General features: G+C 31.9%; 1 protein-coding gene across 3 annotated transcripts in view; it reads right to left on the reverse strand.

Annotated features, from left to right (window-relative positions):
- The window catches only part of LOC119613341, a 62,669-nt gene that overhangs the window by 9,207 nt on the left and 36,366 nt on the right, over positions 1–17,096 (reverse strand). For all 3 annotated transcript variants that reach the window (XM_037969359.1, XM_037969361.1, XM_037969360.1), the window contains exon 8: positions 16,324–16,457. In XM_037969359.1, the coding sequence (XP_037825287.1) occupies positions 16,324–16,457 (134 nt within the window). The remainder of the gene's footprint in view (positions 1–16,323; positions 16,458–17,096) is intronic.

The raw sequence follows: 17,096 nt of genomic DNA on the forward strand, positions 1-17,096 counted from the left end.
TTTTCTATATCGTACTTGATTTTTATTTTGTACTAAATTCTCAATTATGGACTTAATATAATTTTATAATTTAAGTACAAAAATAATTATAAGCAATTTTAATTAAAGCACATAATCCCGTAAGCCTTCTGTTTCTAGCTATAGCGTCTTAATCTTCACCATCTGCTACCAGTGAATTACTTTAGTTAATTACTACAACTAGAGTTAATTAAAATATAAATATATGAATACAAAATGTTTGTCTTTCACAAGAAGTCTTTTAAAATAATTACGTTTATTATTAACGGCCTTTTTATATTCATACGACTTTTATAAGCGAAAATAAAAGTGAATTTCCTCTTTGAATTTTTCATCAGGCATTTAACTTTAAACATTTTATGAACTCTTCTTCTTCATTATAAAACGATATGAAAGACGACACTAAATAGCCTGCCGACATTAAAAATATAAAATGCAAATTTTATAATCATCAACAGTTTGTGCTGACGACATTAGGAATTGTTCAGATCATACAACGTGGTCCACGTTATGATGTTGTTGTCGTTGTTTAGTATTGTGTTTGTTAAGTCCTGCTTCATTTTGAAGAAGTTGTATTTGAAATTGTGGATAAAAGTTTTAGAAAAGAACACATTTCTTTAAACAACAAGTATTTAGTTTAAAGTCAGGTATGGGAAATTTAATACCTTTATAATTTCACAGAAGTGAGCTGCAAGATAATGTCTTTTTAAAAATTTAGAAAAAATTAACGAGTTAAAGATCTATAATGACTATAAACGTAAAATTTCCTAAATTTAAATTCCCCACCTCTGACACAAGCACAACAAGATGAACATTTTGTTGTTTTTTCTAAAAGTAAAATAAGAAAAATACCGCTAAACATCAACAACAGCAATGTGGTAGATGTTGATAACAAAATACTGACACTTGACAAAGATTAAAGAGTGTTAAAAACAACCTGGACAAAAAATACAGGCGAGACAAAAAAAAAATATAGAGAAATGAAAAATCTTGAAAGAAAATATATAAAAAGAGGTGTAGAAAAGACCAGCATTTTTATAACAGACAATAAATACCTGTGAGGTGAGAATGGAAGACAGACAGACATACATGCGAAGATAAAAAACATCCAAACAACTATAACATGGAAATGTATAAGAACGCTTGAAATAACATTTAAATTCTGAAACAATAAATTTTTGTACAAACTTTAAAATTTCCTTTTTTTAGAATGTACCATTGAAGCTACAATTTTTGAACAAAATTGGAATTTTTTACATAATTTAAAATTTAAAACCAAATTGAAAACATAGCACAAATTTTCTAAATAGAAAATTTTGCAAAAATCAAGAATTTAGACCAAAAATTGAAATTTTAGTACAAAATTGAAATTTTAGTACAAAATTGAAATTTTAGTACAAAATTGAAATTTAAGTACAAAATTGAAAATTTTAGTACAAAATTGAAAATTTAGCACAAAAAACAATAATTTAGTTCTAAATCATAAATGGAAAATTCAGAACTATAGTACTTTTTGATATCGACAAATAGCGATATTTTCAGTACTTTTTCTAATTTATAAACTCTTGATAAGTAGGCCACATAGTACTCAGTAGACTAGCCTGTAGGCTTTAGTCTAGTCTTTAGTTTAGTCTACAGTTTAATCTATAGTGTAGCCTATGTTCTAGTCTATTGCCTAGTCTATAGTCAAGTTTGTAGTGAAATCTATTGTCTACTTGTAATATCTGATATATTGACTGGTATATAATCTAGTCCATAGTTTAGTATATAGTCTAGTCTATAGTCTAGCATATAATGTGGTATATAGTCTAGTCAAGGCCATAGTTTAGTATACAGTCTAGAATATCATATTGTGTGTAGTCTAGTTTATATTCTGGTCTATAGTCTAGTCAATAGTCCAGTTAATAGGCTAGTCAATAGTCTAGTCAATAGTCTAGTCAATAGTCTAGTCAATAGTCTAGACAGCAGTCTAGCGAATAGTCCACAGTCTAGTTTTTTGCCTAGTATATAGTCCAGTTTTAGCCTAGTCTACACAGAAAAAATATGCACAATTTTTTTCTTAACAATCGTTTGCTTAAATTTAATTTCGATTTTTATAAATATTTTTATTTGGGTTTATAACGAATTTGTTTGATGTTCACACAGAAGGAAAATATTTTCTAACAAACACTTTATTGAAATAAATTTAATTTTCAGTAAATTTTTTACTGATTCAATAAATGTTTTTGTTTGAGTTTTATTTTATGTCGCATATGGAATACAACAATAAAACCAGTTTTGGAATGTACTAAAATGAATGGATATAATTCTTATTTGGTTTATAACATTTAATGTATAAGTGTTTCAGTTTCACAGTACAAAATAATAGTTTCTAGAATTAGAAACGTTTTCTTAAAAAGGTTGTAAGTATATATGTAATTTTTTTACTACTTTTAGTTTTAAATATTTTTTGTAAAATTTTGTTAAAACTTAGTATATATTTTTAACAAAATTTTTATAGATTCAATAAAAAATTTTGCTTATTATTATTGCCAAAATACAATAAATAATTAACTGTTCAGATAACCTATTTGCTTGAATTTCAGACAAATACTAATAACTTGTGTATTGTTTCAGTAAAATAATTGTTTGGAAATGTTGCGATTATTTATTAATGTTTTTCGTAAATAGTATATTATTTTAATAAGAAAAATCCTGAATTTTTCAATAAAGAATTTACGAATTTGAGTACTTGATTTTACGAATTGCGTGATAGGTCCTATTTTAGTAAAAAAAATACTTGACTTTATGAATTTTTTGTTTGATTTTGAATTCCATTTTTTTCTGTGTATAGTCTAGTCTGTAGTCTTGTCTATAGTCAGTCTATGCTCTAGTCTACATAGACTAGTCAATAGTCCCAGTCTATAATTAGATTATTGTCTAGTATATAATCTAGTCTGTATCTAGCGGAAAAGTATGGTACTAAAAAAGTACTCTTTTTGTTATATAAATTGAAGTTATTTATAGTTAGTAGTTAGATTAGTTAGTTAGTTAGTTTAGTTAGTTAGTTAGTTAGTTAGTTAGTTAGTAGTTAGTTCGTTAGTTAGTTAGTTAGTTAGTGTTTAGTTAGTTAGTTAGTTCGTTAGTTAGTAGTTAGTTCGTTAGTTCGTTGTTCGTTCGTTCGTTTCGTTCGTTTCGTTCGTTAGTTCGTTCGTTCGTTAGTTCGTTAGTTCGTTCGTTAGTTCGTTGTTCGTTCGTTTCGTTCGTTTTCGTTAGTTCGTTAGTTCGTTCGTTCGTTCGTTCGTTCGTTGTTCGTTCTTCGTTCGTTCGTTCGTTCGTTTTCGTTCGTTCGTTCGTTCGTTCGTTTCGTTCGTTCGTTCGTTCGTTCGTTCGTTAGTTTCGTTCGTTCGTTCGTTCGTTCGTTCGTTCGTTCGTTCGTTAGTGTTCGTTCGTTTTCGTTCTTCGTTCGTTTCTTCGTTCGTTCGTTCGTTCGTTCGTTCGTTCGTTCGTTTTCGTTCGTTCGTTCGTTCGTTCGTTCGTTTTGTTCGTTCGTTCGTTCGTTCGTTCGTTCGTTCGTTTCGTTCGTTGTTCGTTTCGTTCGTTCGTTTTCGTTTTCGTTCGTTCGTTCGTTCGTTTGTTCGTTGTTCGTTCGTTCGTTCGTTCGTTCGTTTTTTCGTTCGTTCGTTCTTTCGTTCGTTCTTAGTTTTCGTTCTTCGTTCGTTTCGTTCGTTCGTTCGTTCGTTCGTTCGTTCGTTCGTTTCGTTCGTTCGTTCGTTCGTTCGTTCGTTCGTTTCGTTTCGTTCTTCGTTCGTTCGTTCGTTCGTTCGTTCGTTCGTTCGTTCGTTTCGTTCGTTAGTTCGTTTCGTTCGTTCGTTTCGTTCGTTCGTTCGTTCGTTCGTTCGTTTCGTTCGTTCGTTCGTTCGTTCGTTCGTTTCGTTCGTTCGTTCGTTCGTTTTTCGTTCGTTCGTTCGTTCGTTCGTTCGTTCGTTCGTTGTTCGTTAGTTCGTTCTTTCGTTCGTTTTTTTTTCGTTGTTCGTTCGTGTTTAGTTAGTTCGTTCGTTTCGTTCGTTCGTTCGTTCGTTAGTTCGTTCGTTCGTTCGTTTTTCGTTGTTCGTTCGTTCGTTCGTTCGTTCGTTCGTTTCGTTCGTTCGTTCGTTAGTTCGTTCGTTCGTTCGTTCGTTCGTTCGTTTCGTTCGTTAGTTCGTTTTCGTTCGTTCGTTTTTCGTTCGTTCTTCGTCGTTCGTTCGTTCGTCGTTCGTCGTTCGTTCGTTCGTTAGTTCGTTCGTTCGTTTTCGTTCGTTCTTTTCGTTCGTTTCGTTCGTTCGTTTCGTTCGTTCGTTCGTTTGTTCGTTCGTTTCGTTCGTTCGTTCGTTAGTTCGTTCGTTCGTTCGTTTCGTTTTCGTTCGTTTTCGTTCGTTCGTTCGTTCGTTCGTTCGTTTCGTTCGTTCGTTCGTTTCGTTCTTGTGGTCCCGTTCCGTTTCGCTCCTCCTCTCTTCCCTTCCTCCTCCCTCTTCTTCTCCTTTTTTTTCCGCCCCCTCCTTTTTGCTTCCCTCTTTTTTTACACTTCTGCCCCAAAACCCAAATTTAAAAGTAATTGACCTATTCAATTGTATGTGCATTTCTCTTAATAAAATTATTAACATCAATTAAAAATTTAATTTATTTCTCACAAAACACTTGCAAACAAACTAATAGAAAATACACTAATTGAGCCTATTATAAAATAATCATAATGGAAAATGGGCAAAAAATAAGCAAAAAAAAACTTAACAATTTGAAACAATTAATTACATTTAATTACCCGCATTATAAATTTTTAACGCCCCCCTTCCAAAACCATTAAAAGAAACAAACAAATCACTACTAATGACTGTAAAGAGAATATTTCTTGTTCTCTTTGCAGTTCGCAAAACAAAAAGTATTAAAAAAACACTTTCAACAAATTTTAAGACACTTCGTTTAGAGCAAAAAAAGAAATTAAATTTAAAATTTCCAAAGCAAAAATTTATTGATTAATTTTGTATTTCTGCTTAAAAACTGACACAGCTCAGACTAGGTATTAAAATATCTAACAGCGAGATTATATCTTTTTTGTTTATTTGTTAAAAATTTGTGTTTGATAATAAACATTAACAAATTACTAGTAAATAATTCAAACTAATCCTTGTGTTACTTAACAAATCGAAGTAATTTACTATAATTTATGCCCTCAAGGAATATTATATTAAGACTGTAAGGAATAGGTTAGGCAGGCCTGTTAAATGTTTATGGCACCAGAAAGGGAGTAAGAACAATAGTCTAAGACTTTAAGTTTAAAAAAAGATTAAGCTTTCCTTGTATTAAGGGTTTTTATAAATATTTTATGGTTGTTTGTTAACATAACCCAGCAAAATATTTCGGTAGACAACATTGATACTAATAAATAAATACGTCTCCTGTAACTGTTATGCCAACAATCTTTAACAATTGTGATAAAATTTATTACAAAATTCTCTGGGTTATTTAAATTTCTAAACATTGTTTATCACATACTATGTGGCCAAACCATTTGCTAGAATTTGGTGGCTTTAAATAAATAAAATTAAAATCAGATTTTGTGTAGAATGGAAATAATTTTTAAATGAATATTCGATTCTATGATTACACAAAAGATTAAATATGTACTTATTAAGTGTTTCTTAAAGTTTGTTCAGTTCTAGTTCTATTCTAGTTCTGTTCTAGTTCTGTTCTAGTTCTGTTCTAGTTCTGTTCTAGTTCTGTTCTAGTTCTTTCTAGTTCTGTTCTAGTTCTGTTCTAGTTCTGTTCTAGTTCTGTTCTAGTTCTGTTCTAGTTCTGTTCTAGTTCTGTTCTAGTTTGTTCTAGTTCTGTTTTCTAGTTCTGTTCTAGTTCTGTTCTAGTTCTGTTCTAGTTCTGTTCTAGTTCTGTTCTAGTTCTGTTCTAGTTCTGTTCTAGTTCTGTTCTAGTTCTGTTCTAGTTCTGTTCTAGTTCTGTTCTAGTTCTGTTCTAGTTCTGTTCTAGTTCTGTTCTAGTTCTGTTCTAGTTCTGTTCTAGTTCTGTTCTAGTTCTGTTCTAGTTCTGTTCTAGTTCTGTTCTAGTTCTGTTCTAGTTCTGTTCTAGTTCTGTTCTAGTTCTGTTCTAGTTCTGTTCTAGTTCTGTTCTAGTTCTGTTCTAGTTCTGTTCTAGTTCTGTTCTAGTTCTGTTCTAGTTCTGTTCTAGTTCTGTTCTAGTTCTGTTCTAGTTCTGTTCTAGTTCTGTTCTAGTTCTGTTCTAGTTCTGTTCTAGTTCTGTTCTAGTTCTGTTCTAGTTCTGTTCTAGTTCTGTTCTAGTTCTGTTCTAGTTCTGTTCTAGTTCTGTTCTAGTTCTGTTCTAGTTCTGTTCTAGTTCTGTTCTAGTTCTGTTCTAGTTCTGTTCTAGTTCTGTTCTAGTTCTGTTCTAGTTCTGTTCTAGTTCTGTTCTAGTTCTGTTCTAGTTCTGTTCTAGTTCTGTTCTAGTTCTGTTCTAGTTCTGTTCTAGTTCTGTTCTAGTTCTGTTCTAGTTCTGTTCTAGTTCTGTTCTAGTTCTGTTCTAGTTCTGTTCTAGTTCTGTTCTAGTTCTGTTCTAGTTCTGTTCTAGTTCTGTTCTAGTTCTGTTCTAGTTCTGTTCTAGTTCTGTTCTAGTTCTGTTCTAGTTCTGTTCTAGTTTGTTCTAGTTCTGTTCTAGTTCTGTTCTAGTTCTGTTCTAGTTCTGTTCTAGTTCTGTTCTAGTTCTGTTCTAGTTCTGTTCTAGTTCTGTTCTAGTTCTGTTCTAGTTCTGTTCTAGTTCTGTTCTAGTTCTGTTCTAGTTCTGTTCTAGTTCTGTTCTAGTTCTGTTCTAGTTCTGTTCTAGTTCTGTTCTAGTTCGTTCTAGTTCTGTTCTGTTCTAGTTCTGTTCTAGTTCTGTTCTGTTCTAGTTCTGTTCTAGTTCTGTTCTAGTTCTGTTCTAGTTCTGTTCTAGTTCTGTTCTAGTTCTGTTCTAGTTCTGTTCTAGTTCTGTTCTAGTTCTGTTCTAGTTCTGTTCTAGTTCTGTTCTAGTTCTGTTCTAGTTCTGTTCTAGTTCTGTTCTAGTTCTGTTCTAGTTCTGTTCTAGTTCTGTTCTAGTTCTGTTCTAGTTCTGTTCTAGTTCTGTTCTAGTTCTGTTCTAGTTCTGTTCTAGTTCTGTTCTAGTTCTGTTCTAGTTCTGTTCTAGTTCTGTTCTAGTTCTGTTCTAGTTCTGTTCTAGTTCTGTTCTAGTTCTGTTCTAGTTCTGTTCTAGTTCTGTTCTAGTTCTGTTCTAGTTCTGTTCTAGTTCTGTTCTAGTTCTGTTCTAGTTCTGTTCTGTTCTAGTTCTGTTCTAGTTCTGTTCTAGTTCTGTTCTAGTTCTGTTCTAGTTCTGTTCTAGTTCTGTTCTAGTTCTGTTCTAGTTCTGTTCTAGTTCTGTTCTGTTCTGTTCTAGTTCTGTTCTAGTTCTGTTCTAGTTCTGTTCTAGTTCTGTTCTAGTTCTGTTCTAGTTCTGTTCTAGTTCTGTTCTAGTTCTGTTCTAGTTCTGTTCTAGTTCTGTTCTAGTTCTGTTCTAGTTCTGTTCTAGTTTTGTTCTAGTTTTGTTCTAGTTCTGTTCTAATTCTGTTCTAGTTCTGTTCTAGTTCTGAGTTCTAGTTTGTTTGTTCTAGTTCTGTTTTAGTTCTGTTCTATTTCTGTTCTAGTTCTGTTCTAGTTCTGTTCTAGTTCTGTTCTAGTTCTGTTCTAGTTCTGTTCTAGTTCTGTTCTAGTTCTGTTCTAGTTCTGTTCTAGTTCTGTTCTAGTTCTGTTCTAGTTCTGTTCTAGTTCTGTTCTAGTTCTGTTCTAGTTCTGTTCTAGTTCTGTTCTAGTTCTGTTCTAGTTCTGTTCTAGTTCTGTTCTAGTTCTGTTCTAGTTCTGTTCTAGTTCTGTTCTAGTTCTGTTCTAGTTCTGTTCTAGTTCTGTTCTAGTTCTGTTCTAGTTCTGTTCTAGTTCTGTTCTAGTTCTGTTCTAGTTCTGTTCTAGTTCTGTTCTAGTTCTGTTCTAGTTCTGTTCTAGTTCTGTTCTAGTTCTGTTCTAGTTCTGTTCTAGTTCTGTTCTAGTTTTGTTCTAGTTGAGTTCTAGTTGTGTTCTAGTTCTGTTTTAGTTCTGTACTATTCTGTTCTAGTTTGTTCTAGTTCTGTTCTAGTTGTTCTAGTGTTCTAGTTCTGTTCTAGTTCTGTCCTCGTTCTGTTCTAGTTATATTCTGGTTCTGTTGTTCGAGTTCTGCTCTAGTTCTTTTGTTCGATTATTTATACAAAATTTAAATTTTGGTAGAATTTTGTTCTTAAATTTTCAGTAGTGTTGTAAATCTTATTTACCGTCTGAATTGTTTCCTGTTTTTTTCCGTTTACATAAATTTCAATTCCCTTAATTGCAAGTTTTAACTTCTTTTCATACTACATGTTTAACAATGACCAAACAATAATTCATTTAATAAATTTCAACCACAAAAACCTCTTATTGTTTTTTTTTTGTGCTTTTTTTTTAATCTGCTTTTATTTTAATTTCACTTCAATTGCTGTATTTTGTACATATTTCAGTTAATAACGTTAATAAAATACAATAAATAAGTATTTTTAAAAACATTAAAAACACTCTCGTTGGCGGTAACAAAGGAGAAACAAAAAATAACATTAATTGAGTTAATGATATTTAAATTAAATTTTATAGACAAATTACTTTTTTGGCTTGTAAAAAACCAACAAGAAAAAAAAAAACAATTGAATCGTTAAAATAATTATTAAAAAAACACTTGAGACAAGCGGAAGTGCTGCTGCAAAGCGAGGAAAATGAGACAACAAAAGTTTTTATTATGACATATTAAGTGACAATGTTAATGATAAGTTATGCTTAAACAGGTGTATGGGGAGGAACATAGATTTTTAACGCAGTTTTTCTAAAATTTCTGGTCATATGATTAATCTTTTCATTAAATTTTTGTTTTTGGAAAAAATATCCAATTTTCTTTTATAAACTATTATTTTGTTTAGAATTTTAAATAATGTCATTTATTTGTAATTCATTTTTCAAACAAAAAAAAAATCTCATCTCAATTTATTTTCCAATCTAACTTTATGAAGCTTTTAAATGAGAAACAACTAAATAAATCAAAAATACATGGTACACATCAATTTAAAAATAAAAAAAAATAACAACATTTATACGAAATAACGTTAAAATAATGATGTTGATTTGAAAAATTAAATGAAAAATTGTTATTTACTAACAATTTAAATAAATGATGAAGAGTCGAAAAAACCATATACATTAACCAGCACAATATATACTCTTCCTAGTCAAACCATGATATAATTGTTTAGATTTTCTCACCAACACCCCCAAGCAGCAAGAGTAACGTATCAAGGACACCCATTCACACAGACACAGCATTTAAAAAACCGCCCTGTTGTACAGATTTTTCTTTATATTTTGTTTGCTGTTGCTGATAATAAATGAACAAAACCTAATGAAAATGACATTTATTATGATTGTTGCTAATTTAGTTTTAAACACAACAACAACAAAACACTCTAAATCACGAAAGGAACCAACCACAACAACATTTGAACATTTTTTATATGGAAATGTACGTTTGTATGTACATTTTGACAACCATTCATTTATTCTTTTCAGTTAAATGTCGAGATGAAAATATTCTGATTTAACCGGCAAAAAGTAGACTTCATTAATTTTTTATAATTTTGTGCTTTTGTTTTAAATGTCAAGGCTGTGAAATTGTTGGAATATTTTTGAAAATATGTATAGACGTATCATTTTCTGTTGTATGTAATTGTGTCTAGTTATAAATTGGTTGTGGTATTAAATGAAATTAAGGTGTGAATGTGTCTGAGCTTTAAAGAATACCTGTCGGTTAACATAATAAATTTTGGTTAAATTTTTAAAATATACTAGGAGTTTTATTTAAATTAAAATTAAACTTCTTCAGCTCTATTACATATCTACTTAGTCATATTCTGTCTAGTTCTGTTCTAGTTCTGTCTAGTTCTGTCTAGTTCTGTTCTAGTTCTGTTCTAGTTCTGTTCTAGTTCTGTTCTAGTTCTGTTCTAGTTCTGTTCTAGTTCTGTTCTAGTTCTGTTCTAGTTCTGTTCTAGTTCTGTTCTAGTTCTGTTCTAGTTCTGTTCTAGTTCTGTTCTAGTTCTGTTCTAGTTCTGTTCTAGTTCTGTTCTAGTTCTGTTCTAGTTCTGTTCTAGTTCTGTTGTAGTTCTGTTCTAGCTCTGTTCTAGTTCTGTTCTAGTTCTGTTCTAGTTCTGTTAGTTCTGTTCTAGTTCTGTTCTAGTTCGTTCTAGTTCTGTTCTAGTTCTGTTCTAGTTCTGTTCTAGTTCTGTTCTAGTTCTGTTCTAGTTCTGTTCTAGTTCTGTTCTAGTTCGTTCTAGTTCTGTTCTAGTTCTGTTCTAGTTCTGTTCTAGTTCTGTTCTAGTTCTGTTCTAGTTCTGTTCTAGTTCTGTTCTAGTTCTGTTCTAGTTCTGTTCTAGTTCTGTTCTAGTTCTGTTCTAGTTCTGTTCTAGTTCTGTTCTAGTTCTGTTCTAGTTCTGTTCTAGTTCTGTTCTAGTTCTGTTCTAGTTCTGTTCTAGTTCTGTTCTAGTTCTGTTCTAGTTCTGTTCTAGTTCTGTTCTAGTTCTGTTCTAGTTCTGTTCTGGTTCTGCTCTGTTCTAGTTCTGTTCTAGTTCTGTTCTAGTTCTGTTCTAGTTCTGTTCTAGTTCTGTTCTAGTTCTGTTCTAGTTCTGTTCTAGTTCTGTTCTAGTTCTGTTCTAGTTCTGTTCTGTTCTGTTCTGTTCTAGTTTCTGTTCTAGTTCTGTTCTAGTTCTGTTCTAGTTCTGTTCTAGTTCTGTTCTAGTTCTGTTCTAGTTCTGTTCTAGTTCTGTTCTAGTTCTGTTCTAGTTCTGTTCTAGTTCTGTTCTAGTTCTCTGTTCTAGTTCTGTTCTAGTTCTGTTCTAGTTCTGTTCTAGTTCTGTTCTAGTTGTCTAGTTCTGTTTGTTCTAGTTCTGTTCTAGTTCTGTTCTAGTTTGTTCTAGTTCTGTTCTAGTTCTGTTCTAGTTCTGTTCTAGTTCTGTTCTAGTTCTGTTCTAGTTCTGTTCTAGTTCTGTTCTAGTTCTGTTCCAGTTCTGTTCTAGTTCTGTTCTAGTTCTGTTCTAGTTCTGTTCTAGTTCTGTTCTAGTTCTGTTCTAGTTCTGTTCCAGTTCTGTTCTAGTTCTGTTCTAGTTCTATTCTAGTTCTGTTCTAGTTCTGTTCTAGTTCTGTTCTAGTTCTGTTATAGTTCTGTTCTAGTTCGTTCTAGTTCTGTTCTAGTTCTGTTCTAGTTTCTGTTCTGTTCTAGTTCTTCTAGTTCTGTTCTAGTTCTGTTCTAGTTCTGTTCTAGTTCTGTTTCTAGTTCTGTTCTAGTTCTGTTCTAGTTCTGTTCTAGTTCTGTTCTAGTTCTGTTCTAGTTCTGTTCTAGTTCTGTTTCTAGTTCTGTTCTAGTTCTGTTAGTTCTGTTTAGTTCTGTTCTAGTTCTGTTCTAGTTCTGTTCTAGTTCTGTTCTAGTTCTCTGTTCAGGTTCTAGTTGTTCTAGTTCTGTTCTAGTCGTTCTGATTCCTAGTTCTAGTTCTGTTCTACTAGTTCTGTTCTATTATGTTCTAGTTTTATTCTAGTTCTGATTCCTAAGTTCTATTCTAGTTCTGTTCTAGGTTATGCTAGTTCTAGTTCTAGTTCTTTAGTTCGTCTAGTTCTAGTCGATTTGTTCTAGTTCTATTCTAGTTCTATTCTAGGTCTGTTCTAGTTCTGTTCTAGTACTGTTCTTGTACTGTTCTAGTTCTGTTCTAGTTCCTGTTCTAGTTCTGTTCTTGTTATATTCAAGTTCGCTTCTAGTTCTAATAATTCATTTCATGGTGGCTGTTTAATTAAAATTATAGCATAATTGTAATACGTTATTAATATTGTTTGTTTCACAAATATAGAATTTAGTTAAATTTTGACCCACATTTTGACAAATGCAAATACTTTAGACCAATAACATTTCTATCCAAAAAAAACAAACCCTGTTATATATAAACACAAACATATTGGCATAAAGGATATTGAAAAAAAATGTGCTACAAATAAAACCCACAGATAAATAATAAAGACCCAAAAAAAGAAAAATATTTGCAACTAAATTTTAAACATAAATATACTATATAATGTTGCCAGTCAGTCACATACGCTAAATTTGTTGGCCAACGAAATTGTGTTATGTTGCTAATGAGATAATGCCAAAAACAAAAATAAATATAGAATTTTATAAAACAGTAAACCAAACATGTAATTCAGACTAAAATTATGAGTTAAAAGTTAAAAAAATACTATTAAGCCAGAGCAAAAAAAAAAAAAAACTGACACATATTGTAACAAAATTTTTTAATTAAAAATTTTATTATAATGAAGAGAAATAGAAAAAATCTAGTATAAATTGTTAAAAAAAATATCTTAAATTGTTTAAAATGTATGTTTGCTGTTTCAAATTGTGTGTAAAATCTATAACCAAACTGGTTAAAGTTAAATCGATTCAATATAATTGAAAATTATTCAATTCAATTGTAATAATTTCAAAAATTTCTCTGTTATGACAGTTTTGGTGCGTTTAACAACACAAATAATGAACAATTCTAAAGAATAGACCAACAAGAACAACAATAAGTTCTGGACATACAACAATGTTGAAATTGTCAGACAGAAACAGAAAACTAGTTGCAGTAGTTTGTAAAGAATCCAGCGAGCCATAACAACCGATAGGTTGGGAAAAAGTGCAGTTGGCCAAGGGGAGAAGGATTGAATCGCCTCTGTTGCATAAACAAGTAAACAATACACTAGAGTCAACAGCAACAAAAACACTTTCACCACATGCAACAATAGGAAAACAGCAACGTATACAAACCAAGTGCAGTTGACTTGAATGTATGTGTGGATATGTGTGTTAAGATATAAACTGTAAAAGGCTTTAAAGTAGAGTAACGTTTGCAAAGATAGGTCAAACACTCATGTGTGAGTAGTAGTTTTATGTATAAAAGAATATACAAAACAATTGCAATTTTTCCTTAAAGGACATCATAGAAACAGTTTGCGTATGTAAACTTCAAGAACTTTGTCTTTTTCCGCAATTTTTCCTTTAATATTTTTTAATATGTCATCAACATGCAACAGCAGCAATGACAACAAATTTACCATAAATATTACAAAACAGTTCAACACCACAAAAACAATACTTTAACTTACTGTAAAAAAAATATAAAAAACAGAAGTATACAACTAAAAGAGACAACTGTCTTTAGCAGACATATCACACTCAACTGTGCCAGACAAAACAATAACACACACAAACAAACATTTTCAGCCAGCCTGGCTACAAAAGGTTTTAAATTTTTACTACTTTTTGTTTCTGATAAACAAATTTAAAATGTCAAACACTAGAAAATGTTGTATACACTGACAGCAGGGGTGAGAACTACTGCTGGGCTTAAACGCACAAAACAGGGGACGAATGTGCTAAATAATTGGAAACAAAGGAATTGGGGACATATTTACAAAAAATGGGAAAATTACGCAAAGATTTACAAAGTTATTTAAATTATATTAAATTTGAGGTGAAACAAATTTAATTTATCCTCAATAGATTTAAATTAGAACTGAAACAAGAGAGCGGAACCATAACTGAACTAGAAATGAACAAGACGGAACTGTAACCAGAACGAATAGAAACTGTAGCTATAAATTGATCTAGAAACTGAACTAGAAACTGAACCTAGAACTGAACTAGATACTGAACTAGAACTGAACTAGAACTGAACTAGAAACGAACTAGAACGTAACTAGAACTGAACTAGAACTGAACTAGAACGAACTATAACTGAACGGAACTTAACTAGACTGAACTGAACTGAACTAGACTGAACTAGAACTGAACTAGAACTGGAACTAGAACTGAACAGAACTGAACTAGAACTAACTAGAAATGAACTAGAACTGAACTAGGAACTGAACTAGAACTGAACTAAACTGACTAGAACTGAACTAGAATGAACTAGAACTGAACTAGAACTGAACTAGAACTGAACTAGAACTGAAAACTGAACTGAACTAGAACTGAACTAGAACTGAACTAGAACTGAACTAGAACTGAACTAGAACTGAACTAGAACTGAACTAGAACTGAACTAGACTGAACTAGAACTGAACTAGAACTGAACTAGAACTGAACTAGAACTGAACTAGAACTGAACTAGAACTGAACTAGAACTGAACTAGAACTGAACTACTAGAACTGAACTAGAACTGAACTAGAACTGAACTAGAATGAACTAAAACTGAACTAGAACTGAACTAGAACTGAACTAGACTGAACTAGAACTGAACTAGAACTGAACTAGAACTGAACTAGAACTGAACTAGAACTGAACTAGAACTGAACTAGAACTGAACTAGAACTGAACTAGAACTGAACTAGAACTGAACTAGAACTGAACTAGAACTGAACTAGAACTGAACTAAACTGAACTAGAACTGAACTAGAACTGAACTAGAACTGAACTAGAACTGAACTAGAACTGAACTAGAACTGAACTAGAACTGAACTAGAACTGAACTAGAACTGAACTAGAACTGAACTAGAACTGAACTAGAACTGAACTAGAACTGAACTAGAACTGAACTAGAACTGAACTAGAACTGAACTAGAACTGAACTAGAACTGAACTAGAACTGAACTAGAACTGAACTAGAACTGAACTAGAACTGAACTAGAACTGAACTAGAACTGAACTGAGAACTGAACTAGAACTGAACTAGAACTGAACTAGAACTGAACTAGAACTGACTAGAACTGAACTAGAACTGAACTAGAACTGAACTAAAACTGAACTAGAACTGAACTAGAACTGAACTAGAACTGAACTAGGACTGAACTAGAACTGAACTAAAACTGAACTAGAACTGAACTAGAACTGAACTAGAACTGAACTAGAACTGAACTAGAACTGAACTAGAATTGAACTAGAACTGAACTAGAACTGAACTAGAACTGAACTAGAACTGAACTAGAACTGAACTAGAACTGAACTAGAACTGAACTAGAACTGAACTAGAACTGAACTAGAACTGAACCTAGAACTGAACTAGAACTGAACTAGAACTGAACTAGAACTGAACTAGAACTGAACTAGAACTGAACTAGAACTGAACTAGAACTAGAACTGAACTAGAACTGAACTAGAACTGAACTAGAACTGAACTAGAACTGAACTAGAACTGAACTAGAACTGAACTAGAACTGAACTAGAACTGAACTAGAACTGAACTAGAACTGAACTAGAACTGAACTAGAACTGAACTAGAACTGAACTAGAACTGAACTAGAACTGACTAGAACTGAACTAGAACTGAACTAGAACTGAACTAGAACTAGAACTGAACTAGAACTGAACTAGAACTAAATTAGAACTGAACTAGAACTGAACTAGAACTGAAACTGAACTGAACTAGAACTGAACTAGAACTGAACTAGAACTGAACTAGAACTGAACTAGAACTGAACTAGAACTGAACTAGAACTGAACTAGAACTGAACTAGAACTGAACTAGAACTGAACTAGAACTGAACTAGAACTGACTAGAACTGAACTAGAACTGAACTAGAACTGAACTAGAACTGAACTAGAACTGAACTAGAACTGAACTAGAACTGAACTAGAACTGAACTAGAACTGAACTAGAACTGAACTAGAACTGAACTAGAACTGAACTAGAACTGAACTAGAACTGAACTGGAACTGAACTGGAACTGAACTAGAACTGAACTAGAACTGAACTAGAACTGAACTAGAACTGAACTAGAACTGAACTAGAACTGAACTAGAACTGAACTAGAACTGAACTAGAACTGAACTAGAACTGAACTAGAACTGAACTAGAACTGAACTAGAACTGAACTAGTACTGAACTAGAACTGAACTAGAACTGAACTAGAACTGAACTAGAACTGAACTAGAACTGAACTAGAACTGAACTAGAACTGAACTAGAACTGAACTAGAACTGAACTAGAACTGAACTAGGACTGAACTAGAACTGAACTAGAACTGAACTAGAACTGAACTAGAACTGAACTAGAACTGAACTAGAACTGAACTAGAACTGAACTAGAACTGAACTAGAATTGAACTAGAACTGAACTAGAACTAAACTATACATAAGTTTGATAAAATTTGCTTTTACTTTCGTTACAATAAAAATTCATGTAAATTTGGTTGTTTATATTTTCCACTCACCTGCCTCTCATTTCTTCTGTCGGCCAATCACCACTACCCCAGGGCATTTCCGTGGTACCCAATATCAAGCCGAATATAAAACCAAATAGACAAGAGATAAACATGCCCACTGCCAACGTTATAAAACCCACGCGCTGTAAAGGCGAAAAAAGATAATTTTTAAAACAAACAAAGAAAAACTTTCAGACAATTTAAACTTTAAAAGGCTTTAAGAAGATTTAAAATAAAATCAAAACTTTTTTTATAACAAAGTTGCTGGCATTAAAATATAATTCAGTTTGGTTAAATGTTTAAATATGTATTTAAAAGTTTAACAAACAGTCACATACTTAATATATTGGGTAAAACATTTTAACTTTTAAAAAAACATAATTTTTAAAATCTACTTAATTATTTAATAGCTTAAACATGTTCATTATAAACAACAGAGATGCTGGCTGTAGTATATTGTTAAAAAAATAAAATTCACTTTTCCTATAGAGAAGTTTTGTAATAAATAGCAAAATGTGTGTATTTTGCTCTTCAGCAAATGATAGACACTTGTTTGTCTGCTGACATACTTTATAGTTTATTCACTTACTGTAGATACAAGTGTATCAAATACACATACATACACATATTTAGTTTCCACCTGTTCTTATCATCAATTTTATTAAATTCTAGTGTTTCTACAGCAAGTCAAAGTCTTTACTTTCTATACAGATAGAAAACTACTGTTTATGCTCTATCTTTTTATTATTTCTCTACACCTACCTACATCTACCTTTCCCTTT

The sequence above is a fragment of the Lucilia sericata genome, unplaced genomic scaffold (genome assembly GCF_015586225.1).
Source record: "Lucilia sericata isolate MDLA Ls3-8-SP2 unplaced genomic scaffold, ASM1558622v1 Contig002073F_arrow, whole genome shotgun sequence".
In the NCBI taxonomy this organism is placed as follows: Eukaryota; Metazoa; Arthropoda; class Insecta; order Diptera; family Calliphoridae; genus Lucilia; species Lucilia sericata.